This window comes from Asterias amurensis, chromosome 11 (assembly GCF_032118995.1).
Source record: "Asterias amurensis chromosome 11, ASM3211899v1".
Taxonomy (NCBI): domain Eukaryota; kingdom Metazoa; phylum Echinodermata; class Asteroidea; order Forcipulatida; family Asteriidae; genus Asterias; species Asterias amurensis.
In genome coordinates, this window is record NC_092658.1 from 3,088,973 (window position 1) to 3,103,130 (window position 14,158).

The window sequence follows — 14,158 nt, forward strand, 5'->3', positions numbered from 1 at the left end:
TCAGTTCTCGATATCGAGAATTACAGATTTATTTTAAACACCTGTCATGAGACTCATGACACGGCGAAACGTGCGGAAACAAGGGTTGGTTTTCCCGTTATTTTCTCCTGACTCCGATGACAGATTGAGCCTAAATTTTCACAGGTTTGTTATTTTATATATAAGTTGTGATACACGAAGTGTGGGCCTTTGGACAATACTGTTTTGAATTGCCTTCACCTTTATTGCACTTTCGGTATGGAATGACTTGGCATAATCATGGATGTCGTCTCCGAGCTCACTCTCTTCTGATTCTGAAGGATTTTAAAATCAATGTAAAGATTTGTGAAATGACTTTATATTTCACTAATGTTTTCTGTTGCACATATAGTGGCTGCATTATGCGCTGTATGAATGCTTTGTGTAATTATTAGAATTGGGGGGGGGGGGGCTTTCAATGTTGTTTTAAGTATTATTGAAAGCACTCACGGTTACATCAAATTGTGTGGAATGATTATCATTGTATTCTACTGGCAGCTGAAAATTACTTGTAAAGGATTTCTATCAAATCTTCAATTCCTCCGTAGTTGGCATTATTTGTTTTTCATGTCATCTTAAACAGATGAGTTATCTTGATAAATGTGAGAATGATTTGTACATCAGTATATCAGTAGTAGGTATCAGTAGTAGTTTTGTTGTTGTTGCTTAGACCGATTGTTGATAACAACGATACTCTGTGTGATTGTTGCCATGGTGAAAGCAATGGATCAAGGAATATAAACACTAGTTATCTTCTATTGTTCGCCTGGACAGTTACCACCCCTTCACATTGGTGCATAAAAGACATAATGCATAGAGCATTTTTGTATTACTTGTCGTGGATAGGAGTCCATCAAACGGCTGCTGAATTCCCTTTAATTATGAAACTAATGTAGAAACGATTGACAAAGACAAAGACTGTGAATTATACAGTGTATTGTTTGGTACTTACCCCCCCCCCCCCCCCCTAGTTATGGCTGTGGGTACAAAACATTTATTTTTGTGATAGATTTGGCCCTCAAAAGAATTGCCGCAGCTTTTTTTTATTAACCTGTTTTCAATTTTTCAATGAAGAGCATAATGACAAATTATGCTTGGCATAAAGAAAATACAAAAAGAAGAAGACAATAGCGAAAAAAATTCATTGTAGGCGTTTTAATTTTGGGGGGTTGGGAGCCAATCTGATGTTTATGGGCACAAAGAACTCATCTGTACTTGATGAAGTACTATCTGAATTTACGTAAATTTATATTCAAGTATAAAACGGATTATTACCGGATTGTTTCATGACTAGTTTCTTCTTGTCGCATCAATACATTCCCATGGCACTCCTGCTGCACACTAAGGTGACTTCAATTCATGTAAAATATAGTAGAACATCACTCCATAAAAACAGTCTTGATGCAACGATGCAACAAGGTTTTTTTATACTGGAATAGCCTCGGTGCAGATTTTAAACAGCCTGCTAAAGTTGGCACTTTTTCGACAATATATGTTGGATACATATTTGTCAAGTCACCAAGTTAATTTATTAATTTGCTATCATGTAATACTAATAGTTATCTTAATCCATCGTTGTCTGGTTTCAACTGTGGGGCTTACATTTTGGTCTGTGTGTGTCATGTGTAACGATGTGTGATATTGTCACTGTGGTTGTCTGTTCTAAAGGGAAAAATATGAATACCATGCTGGCTCCATTTTCATCTGCTCTGTTACTACGTCATGTTTCTATAATCCAATTTATTGTCCAATTAGGCATAACAAAAAATGCTATGTTGGCATAATGGGCCCCCCAAAATAGGGTATGTAGGTGGTTTTTTGTGTGTTTTTTTTCCCTTTCCAGCATCGAAAATGATGTTTTCTAATTGTTTAAGCTGGTAGTATACACGATAACAAAAGAAAACAAGGCTACACACAACAAATAGTATATTTTCAAACTCTTGATGGATGACATTTATTTTATTTTAATGTCTTTTTAGATCTTAATCATTAAGTTTCTTCCCTTGAAAAAAACATATATATCCAGGGTCGGCCGTATTTTTCGGGTAGGTCGGGTTACGCCAGCATAACATTTTTTGTACGCCTTGGTTTATCTGTAATCATCAAAATATACCATTACTCTGGTTCACTATGAAATATGTTTTTATTGTCGTATTATGAATATTAAAAAGTAAAGACTACATGTAGGTAAGGGTCCAGAAATTGTATGTGCTGTACCAGTACAATTCAACCTGTCGGTTGCTACACTGAAAATTCATTTTAATGCTGTTTTATGACTTAAAGGCACTGGACACCTTTGGTATTGTCAAAGAACAGCATTTTCACTTGGTGTATTCCAACATAATGTAAAAAAATAACAAATCTGTGAAAATTTTCACTTAATTATGGTCATTGAAGTTGCAAGAGGAAAATGGAAAATGAAAAAAAAACACCCTTGTTGCACAAATTTGTGTGCTTTCAGATGCCTAAAAAAATGTGTTATACTATCAACAGCTCTCCATTGCTCATTACCAAGTCAGTTTTTATGCTAACTATTATTTTGAGTGATTACCAATAGTGTCCAGTACCTTTAAATATACACCAATAAATATAAAAAAAGTTTCAGTTTCAGATTCAGTACTACTACTAATAAAATATAAATAATGTTGAATTTTCATCTGGGATAAGCAATTATATTTCTGTTTTAGGCATACACATTGGTGTATGGGTAAAATGCAAGTGATAATAAAATACTATTTTGTCTGATAACACTTTTAGTTTGCAGCTCAAAGTGGTTGGTCAAGACAGCTTTTCTGAGTTTCTTAATTATGAAACCTGTACACAATACAGCATGTTGTCAGTTTTTTTTGTGGCAAATATGCTGCTTACTGTGCCAGAAATGTCGGTGACCCTTTCTCTTAAAAAGAAGTGTATACGTTTGGTAATTACTCAAAACAAATATTAACCTAAAAACTGACTTGGCAACAAGCATTGGAGAGCTGTTGATAGTATAAAACATGGTGGGAAACGACTCCCTCTGAAGTAAGTAGTTCTTGAGAAAGAGGTAATTTCTTACTAAAATATAAGACTTAACTAGAAGTCTTTTATTCCTATCTGAAACCATAAAAATTTGTCCAACAAGGGTGTCTTTTCTTACGTCATTTTCTCGCAACTTCGATGATCAAGTGAACCCAAATTTTCACAGGCTTGTTATTTTATGCGTATGATGGGATACACCAAGTGAGAACTTGGTCTTTGACAATTACCAAAGGTGTACAGTGGCTTTAATAATAAGTGTACTGGATTATTTTATGCATTTCACGACACAACGCTCAGGGCTTTTGTGTTTGTATGCTCATTAAAACAAATGCTCTGTTTGTTTTATAATTTGATGTTAATTCAAAGTATGCCTTGAGAACTCAATTTTCATTTAAGAGTTGTTTTGATTTTAATAGTTGGGTTCTTATTTCAATAAGTTAATTTTATTTTTTAATTTTTTAGATTGACGTTTTACAGTTTCTCAAATTTGTTGTTAGTTTTTTACTGACAAACCAGTTGCTTTTTACTGACAAACCAGTGTCTCTCTACTGACATTTTTAATGTTCTATATTTGTAATCGTAAAGTTGTTAGTAAGTTCAGCCTAGAACACTTTTTAGAAATCAATCGCTCAATAACGGTATATAAATGAATAAATAACAATTCAATAATTCCAGTAGAATTGTCCCTTCCTCCTATCCAGTTTAGACTCATTCTACCATGGTAGCTTTACTCACAGCATGAAATTATCACTGACTTTGGATTAAACACAGACAAGGTGTATAACCTTTTTGATGTTCAGAAGAGAACACAAAATTTGGTTACATCAGAGCAACTATTTGATGTCTGTGTATACAACAGCCAGCTATATGAATATTATACAGACCATCCATTTACTTATGCTAATTAGTTGCCAGTGGAAACATATCATATGCACACGAGGTATACTCCATGCAACACTGATCAAACGATGTCGCTTTACTCTGAGTGTCAACAGTTGCTGTTATCTTTACCAATTCAGAACACTACGTGTAGAGTCGTGGCAACAAGTGGTTTATGGCTGCGGTTACTATGGCAACAGCCTTTCATCCGGCAATCCATTTGACATGAGTTACAAGGATTCTTTCATTGGGTCGTTCTGGAAGTGGTGTTAATGCCTTATATGCAAAGTGTTATTTTTGTTATTATAGGATCAGAACATTTTATAAGGTCTCATGGACACACCTAAAATTGTGCGCACCTTTTTAAAGATAATAAAGCCATAAATTCCTAAAATATTGAAAGACTCTGGGAAAATTAGTCCATATTCATCATCACATCATCTTATTAACAAAAGAATTTTCTTATATTTCATCATTTTAAGATACTTAATATATTTTAGGTTTTGAGATTGTAAGTTCACTTACATACCCTAGATTTAATCGAAACACACATTCTACCAACTGGTCAAAGTTTCATGAAATACTCTGGTCCTGTTTGAGCTTGTGGTGACTGTACCAATGAAAGTTAGCAATGGGGACGAATGATATGGAGGATTTGGTTAAAAGGTCTTTTGAAAATAAAATTATAATAATGTCTTGTACAATGACTTTCTTAGTCACAAGTTACCACAGTCCTCAGACTAAAGTATAGAGACAGTTGCTATGGCAAGCGATTTGGGGCAAGCTTTTGTATAGCAACGTCCAGATGAGCAAATCCTTGTACCATTATGCCATAGACTTTTAATCAGAATGTCGCTGTCTCTTACGTAACGATGCCAAAGCTTGCCCCAAACCATTTGACATAGCAACTGTTTCTGTTGTCTGAGAAATGCCATAGCAACTATTTCTGTTGTCTGAGAAATGCCAATTTAAGTGGTTATGTCACTAAGGAAGACCAGACATTAATCAAATCTATTGGTCTAACCCTATGGTTTAACAGTTTCAATCAGTGAGCTTTCAGATTGAAACTAATCATATTTTAGAAAGCTAGTTACCAACTCTGTACTTTATTTTTGGATTAGTCAACTATATGTGAAACCCAGGTGTTCCTTAGAATTATCATTAAGCTGTTTGGGTTGAAATTATGGTGAATGGTAAAAACATTTTAGCTACAGAAGCCAGTAGGCCGAAAAATAAGTTTTTGAGGGTGGTGTTGGTGTTTTCTCTCAATGCGTGACCCATAAAGAATTTGTACAGGTGGATTTAAGTGTTTTCTAAAAATGTACTCTTCCAAAACCAAATGCTACATTACACCGCGGAGCAAGGACTTATCATTGCATGAGTTCATCAGCTCTGGCATCAGGCTACACTTGCACTGTAGACTGAACATTGCTATAAATCACAAATTGACAAGTCGTGGTCGATAAAGCATTTCAATCTTAATGCCATCGCACTGTATAAAGTGTGTACATAATCAGATTGGCCAGAGAGCAGACATTTTAGACTTTTACGACTTGATTCCTTGAAATGGCGCAACGCGTCAGTGATATTGTGATAAGATCAGAATCTCTATTGTTCAATAGCCATGTTCGCAATTTGTTCTGACATGAGTTTATCTTGTCGCTGGATTTGATAGTCCTCTGTGTCAACACGTTGTTACCTTTGTAGAGTAGGAAGGTGTGTTAATTGCTAATGTGGCGCTGCAGATGACCAGTGGCCAGACCAGTGGCCAGACAAATGGATTTTTTACAAGCAAGATGTTGATAGTTTGACCCCAAGTTGTTTGTTTTACCTTGAGGTTCAACTTAATGTTTCATTTGCCCTGATAATGGAAAAAGAATTGTGATATTAAATACGCTGCAAATTCCTACCTTTGATCAGCCCCTTAGTTTTTATCGTAAATATTTTCTCTTTGTAGCTCCTTAATACTGAGAGTGCCTTAGTGACTTTGCATGAACAAAAAAAACATTCAGAAAATGACACCTGTAAGATAAAAATTACAACCTGTTAATTAAAAATGACAACCTATAAGATAAAAATGACAACCTGTAAGATAAAAATAGAGCCAGCAATTAAAGGACTCAAAATAATTATTAGTATAAAACCTACTTGGCGACGAGTAATGGGGAGAGGTTGATGGTAGAAAACATTGTGAGAAACGGCACCCTCTGAAATGCCATAGTTTTTGAGAAAAAAGTAATTTTCCATGAATTTGATTTCGATGACCTCAGATTTAGAACTTGAGGTCCCGAAATCAACCATCTAAACGCTCACAACTTCGTGTGACAAGGGTGTCTTTCATTATTATCTCGCAAGTTCGACGACCAATTGAGCTCAATTTTTCACAGGTTTGTTATTTTATGCATATGTTGAGATACACCAACTGTGAAGGCTAGGCTTTGACAATTACCAATAGTGTCCACTGCCTTCAAGGAGTGGGAGTAATGCCAAGATTCTTGATAGGAGGCCTCATTACAATAATCGGGATACAGCTTTGATTCAGAGAAGGGTGAGACCTTTTGAGATTTGAGTGCAATCTTGATCTCAGTGTAAAGTCTGTAAAGCTAGTTGACGGCCGGGTGAAGGGCAGCAGCGACCACCATTCCACCAGGGCCCAATTTCATAGAGCTGCTACATTTGTAAGCACAAACATTTGCTAAGCATGAAATTTCTTGCTTGATAAAAACATGATTACCAACCCAATTTCCACATGATTTTCAGGATAAGCAAACAACAGCTGAATACCAGTAACAAGCGATAAGCAACAAATAGAAATTTGATTGGTAATCTTGTTTTTATCAAGGAAAAAATGTCATGCTAAGTAATTTTTTGTGCTTAGCAGCTCTATGAAATTTTTGCCCTGCAGGCGAAAGTGTGGAAAGCGTGGACAGCTGGCTAGCATTCAGTCTGGGGTCTGCCACAGTCACAAAGCGCAGCTGCGGCATATCACCCCCCTCTAGATGTGGGCAAATAGAGCTGCTTAATGGCTGAATTTGTGCTTACTGTTTGATTTCCATTTCTATAGCACTTCTTACTGTAAGCACATGAAAAAGGCATGTTACTCTTCTGTTACTAACTGTGTGAAACTGAATGATGCAATGATGTAGAACCATGGTAAAATTACAAGCTTGCTGCCTATCTTATAAAAGACACTTACGCTTACTGCTATAGTTGGGAAGCAAATTTTAAATTTGCTTATTTTTAAGCAGTGCTGTGAAATCTGCCCCTAGAATAGGATGCTATGGCATGGGAGGCGCAAGGAAGGTCAAGTTCCCTTTCCCAGGAGGTGGATGGTGAGATTGTAGACCCGGGACGTGCGGAGCATCATGGTCTCACCTTATAGCTTCAAGGTCTCATCACCTCTTGTGCCATTGATCTTCAGCAGTCACTGAGCTGTCTGGGAGCGTTTGACCAGAATGGATTTCCAGACTTGGGTCTAGGCCGGAAAGATAAGATAAAGTGACGAACATAATCCGTTCAAAAGCCCTTTTAAATTGTGAAGAGGTTTTCGTCTTCCTCTGCTGTGCAGAGGTGAGCTCGTTATCACCCCAGGGTGCTGATGAATGCATGACCCTCTATTAGCCTTTAGTAACAACAGACAACTATGGAGCAATTAAAGGTACTGAACACCTTTGGTAATTGTCAAATATCAGTATTCTCACTTGGTGTATCCAAACATGATAGCACAAACCTGTGAAAATTTGGGCTCAATTGGTCATTAAAGTTGCTTGAAAATAATGAAAGAAAAAACAACCTGGTTGCACAAATTGGTGTGCTTTCAGATGCCTAATAAAAGGCTGCAGTATGTTAATATTTGAGGATAAAGTTACGTCTTTTCTCGCAATGTTTTATATTATCAACAGATCACAATTGCTCGTTACCAAGTAAGTTTTTATGCTGATAATTATAAGGAGTAATTACCAATAGTGTCCAGTGCCTTTAAAAATAGGCGGGTTTGGATAATTAGTAGGCAGTTTAGGATTGTATAATATGTAAAATAGATCAATAATAGTGTTCAGAATTTAATAAATGAAATAAATATATTTAGTGGTGATATTTTATGGTTATTTTCCCTTGCCTTGCTTGGCATGGGAAGAAGTCAGCAGTTAATGTGTTGGAAGCTTACCACTAAAAAACTGGCAATGTATCTCAATGCAGGGCCATACATAGATTGAGCAATCCAACAGTCTTCCTTGTGGTTTAGAGATTACAGAATAATTTTAAAAAAGAACACTTAAAGACCCTGGACACTATTTGTAAATGTCAAAGACCAGTCTTCTCACAGCTCAATTGGTCGTCAAAGTTACCAAGTTGTGTGCTTTCAGATGCTTGATTTTGAGACCTCAAATTCTAAATCTGAGGTCTCAAAATCAAATTTGCAGAAAATAGCTTCTCTCTCGAAAATTACATCACTTCAGAGGGAGCCGACTCTCCTCTCCCCATAACTCGTTACCAAGTAAGGTGCTAATAATCATTTCGAGTAATTACCAATAGTGTCCACTGCCTTTAATTAGCTTGTCTCTGTCTGTAAGACTTCCGCTGTAGAGGGTGTTTAGGTTATAAGAAACAAATTGCAGGCCTGTATGCTTCTTTTTTTTATGAGGAAATTGTAAATTTCTACTGGAGCATTTCAAGGGCACCAAGGCATACAGGGGGCATGGAGGCAATCGCCTTTGTTGCCTCCAGTATAAAGCCTGAAGTTGTAAACCTCATACTACATTTTCACTGCCAAAGTGCTTTTCTTGAAATAAGAAAATATCTTAATATAAAAATTTTTTGGGAGTGTCACGGACTAAGATTTTTTTCCTAAGTCAAGATGGCGATTTTTTTGCAGTGTACCATACAGAGTCTTTCTGGAAATGGAACCAAGGAACCCTCATAAGTGAACACAGGCCCCGATAACGAGAAGAAGGAAAAATGCCGATAAAAATGCATGCCCTCGATTGGTTGAAAAGCTCCATGCAGAATACGCCCACACTCATTCAACCATCGATGGCATGCATTTTTATCGGTAATGTTTTCGTTCGTTGTTACCGGGGCCTGTGTGACCGTGCTTTCACACTGTAACCAGTAAGCCTAAAGAAACCTTTATTGAGAAGACAGTGAGAAGTGCTAGAGGAAAACCCTTTATAACCAGGGGTGCGTTTTGGTGGCTGTAACCAATAATTGTTTCTGACGTCATAACCAAAATGGTAACCGAGCTCACAACTCGGTTATCGTTTCAGTCTGAACAGCAGAACCAACGACCAACAAACGAAACAGTTTTTGGTTGGGGTCGCCAAAACGCACTCCTGTCATTTTTTATTCTCAATGCAATTTTAAAATCGATTAAGTTGTGCGGTATATGCTGATAGGATTTAAACTTCCACCAGCTACAGGGCAATCTCGGTGTTGTTATGGTAAGACATATGCTGGTAAAGGTCATTGGTTCGAATCGCACTTGAGTTTGCCTGTGAATGTTTTTTAATTGGAGTCAGGAAAGTACATGTACTCTAATAAGATACATTGCAAACACAAATCACATACTTTACACAATAATGTTCTTTATCCCCAGATGCAAATTCTATCAAAATCCTAATTCTTTTTTAATTGATTCTATTGGACTGCACAAGTAATTGTGCTTAACGTGGGATCGATGAGCCCACCAGTATAAGAGTCCAACAGTGTGTTGGACTGAGGGACTCGACTCCACTTGTAAATTGAACATTCAATTTACTGTGATCATGCATAATCAGAGTCCAATAGGTTTGGTATTGAGTTATCGTACAGTTTGACTTTGTTAGAGTGAGTGAACAGCAGGATGCAGTAGTTAATATCTCATGGGGGTTAGGGTTAAAAGCGGATTATAGTGATTACTTGCATGGCGCTCAAATCTTTCACTCAGTGATGCTCTATGATGCTCACGGTTAATGGGGAAAGAGATTCAAAACTCAATCCACAAGCAAATTTAAGTAAAATTAGCGGATGGAAACATTTTTTTTAAAGGTATATTATAATTTTGCTTATTATAAAGATTAAACAGCCAATAAAGGACTATCTCAAATATATTGATATTACAGTTTTCTAATAGCTGGAGTCCATAGGAAACATAAAAAAAGTATAACGAGTCTCTTACATGTACCTCACGTTAATACATGGTAAAAATGGTTTTTCTCCAGAACGCTCCAAGCCAAATTTATGAAAAACGCGGGGTCAAACAAACCCACGCAACAAAGGAATCGTGACATCTGTCGCGGCTATTTGATGTGGAAAATAGCGCCCTCAGTTTGCCAAAGCTGGAGAACTGTGTTCAAACCTAATTATGGGAAAATCGTCACTGGTGTCAAGGGGTCATTATAATATATAAGCCGTTTTTGACTCTCGGCTGAAAAAGCCTCGCGGCTGGGTGCATTTTTGACTCGAGTTATTTATTACTTAATGCAAATTTTGAGAGTAATATGGTTATTAACCTGTATCTACGATGTCTATTTGGCCATAAAAAGGTAATAAGTGAAATATTGAGATCATCCTTTATTGGCTCTTTAATCGGTTTTACCAATGCACCAATGTGTGACTGTGTACTCGGTACTTCCAGAGCCATGCAAAAAAGGGAGAATAAAGGATGAAAATGGCCTATTGTCCTGTCTTGTGTTGTGACTTTCTCTCTCTTTTGCTTTTGTGTAAATAATTGTGTCTAACTGCAAGGTTCTTTAAAAAAAAAAGGTTTTTAAAACTTAATTTCCAGTGCTGTACAATGGAAACAAATTTTATGATGAATAAATAAATATAAACATAAGTGACATTTTGAGCCAAATGCTGGCATACTTCAAATATTGTCAAAACTATAGGTAGAGTGCCAGACCGTAAATCAGCTGTGTAAATGCCAAGAAAATTTGTATGAGGGAATAGACTGTACAGAACTGCCAATTTGTCTGCAGCAGCTGTGTAGTTTTGTCAATGTTTGCTTTAAAGCCATTGGACATCTTCGGTAAACAGTGTTGTCCAAAGGCCCACACTTCGTGTATCACAACTTATATATAAAATAACAAACCTGTGAAAATGTAGCCTCAATCAGTCATCGGATTCGGGAGAAAATAACGGGAAAACGCACCCTTGTTTCCGCACGTTTCGCCGTTTCATGACATGTGTTTAAAATAAATCCGTAATTCTCGATATCGAGAATTGATAATTGTTTTAATAATTCTCCAAAAGTTAAGCATTTCATGGAATCATATTTCAAGAGAAGTCTTTCACCATTACCTTCTCACCTAAATGTGTGAACTTTTATTTTTTTTTCTGTTCCGAAAGTGTATAATGGCTTTAAAGGCACAGTATACCTTTGGTTTTTGGAACCATTCAATTGTTTTAATCCTACAAAGACCCATTGCACCCATTTTCCATTAACATTTTTTACAGTAAATTTTAAGTTGATTCTTCTCTCCTCCCAAGATATAGAAAGTGCTGAATGTTATAATGTGTATGAATGTTTCATACAACGTTGTTGTGCAAAAACAGTGAAAGAATTATTTTTCAAAGATGCTGTAACAAACTGCAAAATATTCCTTCTTTGTAACAAATATTGAAGATGATAATTCTTTTAATGCAATATAAAACTGACCCACAACAGTTTCATTTTTGGGAATGATGTATTGTTCTCATTCAAATAATTGTGAACATTTGCTAAACTGGAATGTAAAATACAATGTGATTTACTCAGTATTTTCTGTGAAAATCTCGAAACAAATTTTTGAATGCCTTTATCTATATCTTAAAAATGTTTTACTTTCTTTGCAGATAGAGAAAATAATTCGAGATATGCAGCATCATGATCGAGGAATCAAGACTAGATCACAGAAGGTTTTTCTGACGTCCATTCCTTGTGCTTTTACAGGTACAGTCAATTTAATCTTCTTGGCGAGTGTCTGAATAACTTGACCTTTTTTTTGCTCTTACCTAACCCCAACTGCCATGTGTCATTTATGAAGACATACAAAATTCTGGATTTGTGAGTGCATGCTTTAAAATTCCAATTTCCATTATGCTACTACATTTTTATGAACTGGTACTACTGCTACATTTTGACATCGGCATGTTGTCATCCGCAAAATTATTTTTCCAAGCCCTGTTCAATTGTGAACCATTCTGAGGGTCTTAAAACCCAAAGATACAGTTCCCCTTTTTTTTCACCAAAGTGCCTGTTAAATTGTCTCATGTGACAACAACTGTAGTGCATGCAAGAGAACTCTTAACTAGATTATGTATCTAGAACTAGTAATAACCCCCAGAAAATGAGGTGAAAATGTTAATGTTAGGCCAATTGACGGCTTTGGCTGTAGTGATACAGCCGTATCGCTTCAAAGGCTTACACTTCAACACTGCGGTTTACAGCCAAAGCCGATAAGCCCTAGCCGTAGTTGCTTATTTGGACTCGTATTTGGAATAATAACAATAATAATAAGGGAATAAATGTGTAGCGACTAGTTCTTTCACGGCTCTTTAAAACAGGAGGGGCCGAATTGCCGTGTGATAAAGGCCCAAGCCGAAGGAGAGGGCCTTTATCACAGGGCAATTCAACCCTGCAAGGTTTTAAATGGCTGTGAAAGAACTAGTTGCTACCCTTTTATTCCCATTCATAAAAACCTTTTTGGTTAAAAGGCGTAATAAAGTAAGAAACTCTGTAAAACTTATCCGTTTCCAAGTGTCTGAGCTCTGTATGTTTCCACCTCCATGGTATGTACAGTACACATGTTACATGTACATGTACGACGTCCGTACGCGTGTGTTTTCCGGTTTCGTTCGTGCGCATGCGCGTATAGTCTTGGTGCATATTCGCTGGTTTTCCTTTCACACACAGCGCTGTCAACTCACCGACAGCGCCTGCATCGCTCGTAACAAGAAACGTCTTGCATCAAGACTAGCGCGGAGTCTCTGCTCACAACCGGTTATAAACACTGGTCTTTATCAAAAGTTCAAACACCCCCACGTGACGCGCTCTCCACCCATAGGAATAGGGAAACTGTCTGAGTTAAAAGAAAACTTTATACAATGTAAAAATAATGGATATTATAAAAACAAGTAGCCAGTACTGATGGAGCCTACTTGTAGTTAAATTAAACCTGATGCAAGTCCTTGTGAACAAGTGTGACTTAAGTTCCCTCTTGAAGTTGTCGTCGAGTAAAGATATTTTACGGTATACGGAACTGTGATGCCTTTAAGTTGCCTCATATGACATGGCCTGACAGGGCTACGATCAAGCCCAAATGTCAGTCACTGCATACATGCTATTTTTAACAACGTCTTAAATTTCTCCCTGGCATGCACGGCGTGTTCTTGTTACTAGGGGTCTTTCTTTCACAGCGTTAATTGCATAAGTGATGAATGCGTTTATCACGTGACTGGGATGAAGTAACCTCTCTCGATGAACATTAACCACCCTTTTCATCGTTAAGCAATATTGATCGATCTGAAAAATGAGACTGTATTTATTTGGCCCGATGGTCGACCGCCTACATGTATGTTTTAGCTTCACGGCTCAACCATCCGGCTAATTTTTATCAGGAAATTCTAGCCATACCTTTTCTGTAACTGGATAAAGATGAAGAGTAATTTTTTAGTTGAAGCAAAATCATATTGATTTTTGTGTTTAATTGTATTTTTTTTTTCAAAACATGTCCCTTTTTTTCAAAACATGTCCCGCTAGAAAGTAAATGAATTTAAAAAAGGTTTGTATAAAAATTCGTTTAAATGATTTGGGTACTTTTCAAAACACAATGTCCACAGATTTACATTCAACTTACACCGTTATAATGATAGTAGAAAGCTTACCTTAAAGTATTACTTGCTGAGGTACTGTAGCTTTTGAGTTAAACAATGTCATGAAAATACGTTTTCACATGCTAAAATACTTTTGGTCTCATGGACACTGAGATGAAAATTATTTTCATGACAAAGCACATAGACTCTTTAAAATGCAAGTAGTGATTCAAATGAGCAACTAGTATTAGCTGTTGCAAACGAAGCCCGACCCGAGAGGGTGCTGTTCTTGACGTCAATCGAGGCGCGATGAATCGCATGCAGTGCCAACACAAGATATGGACGCTTGAACAAGCTAAAAACATGCCCTCAAAGTTTAAACAACACCTGATTTTTTTCACTAGCTGGAAAAATGGTTGGGATGGCGTCATGTTTTAGAAAAGAACTTTTCTCTCGTGTCAAAATGTGTAGT

At 36.8% G+C, this 14,158-nt stretch overlaps 1 protein-coding gene across 2 annotated transcripts in view; it reads left to right on the forward strand.

The window, feature by feature from the left end:
- LOC139943828 (regulator of G-protein signaling 9-like) overlaps positions 1-14,158 on the forward strand; it is a 78,856-nt gene that overhangs the window by 4,218 nt on the left and 60,480 nt on the right. For both annotated transcript variants that reach the window (XR_011786894.1, XM_071940659.1), the window contains exon 2: positions 11,728-11,824. Coding sequence is in view for 1 of the 2 variants with exons in the window: in XM_071940659.1 (XP_071796760.1) it covers positions 11,728-11,824 (97 nt within the window). In the remaining variant the exon portion in view is untranslated. The remainder of the gene's footprint in view (positions 1-11,727; positions 11,825-14,158) is intronic.